The sequence below is a fragment of the Myotis brandtii genome, unplaced genomic scaffold (assembly GCF_000412655.1).
Source record: "Myotis brandtii unplaced genomic scaffold, ASM41265v1 scaffold494, whole genome shotgun sequence".
Taxonomy (NCBI): domain Eukaryota; kingdom Metazoa; phylum Chordata; class Mammalia; order Chiroptera; family Vespertilionidae; genus Myotis; species Myotis brandtii.
In genome coordinates this window covers 2,179,284-2,179,841 of record NW_005368860.1, presented here as the reverse complement: position 1 = coordinate 2,179,841, position 558 = coordinate 2,179,284, and the positions used below count along the sequence as shown (strand labels likewise).

The 558-nt window shown below is 57.7% G+C and overlaps 1 protein-coding gene across 7 annotated transcripts in view; it reads right to left on the bottom strand.

Moving 5' to 3' along the window:
• Nucleotides 1-558, bottom strand: part of MTSS1 (metastasis suppressor 1) — a 145,028-nt gene that overhangs the window by 143,998 nt on the left and 472 nt on the right. For 6 of the 7 annotated variants that reach the window (XM_014548055.1, XM_014548056.1, XM_014548054.1 and 3 more), the window contains exon 1: nt 14-552. In XM_014548055.1, the coding sequence (XP_014403541.1) occupies nt 14-85 (72 nt within the window). In that variant the 5' untranslated portion in view covers nt 86-552. Of the gene's footprint in view, nt 1-13; nt 553-558 lie in introns of those variants that run through there. The other variant, XM_005876660.2, reaches the window with a different exon arrangement.

Sequence of the window (558 nt, the reverse complement as noted above, 5' to 3'; positions counted from 1 at the left end):
CCCGGCGACCTACCTTCATGTCGCTGATGATGGTCTGGAAGAGGCCTCCGAGCGCGCTGCATTCCTTCTCAATCACAGCCTCCATTTTCCCGGCGCCGGCGGGGACAGGACGCACACGCTGGGCCGCCTGGACTGTGCGCGGGACCGGGCTTGCTCACCCCGGGAGGAATTTCACACTCGCAGCCTCTCCAGCAAAGAGGACCGAGTGCCCGAGGTCGACTGTTCTCTGCCCAAAATAATAACAATAATTTCAAAAGCCAAACCGCTCCGTAGGGTGATTTGCCTACATGCAGCGCTCGGCTCTTGGCCTTAAAAATGCCCGGAGAAGGCTGACAATCAGACCACCACGGGTGCCCACGACGGAAACGGCAAAGCCCATCTTGAGGCAGAGAAAAGCGCCCGCTGACCCAGGGCCAGCGCCATTAAAAAATGCAAGGTTTTCCAAATTAATAGATTTGGAGGAAATTACAAAAACAAAATCGCCCAACAGCAGAGCGGGTGAGCTCGCAGCGCCCGGATCTGTTGCTCGCAGCCGCGGCCGCCGCCTCCTTTTCACTC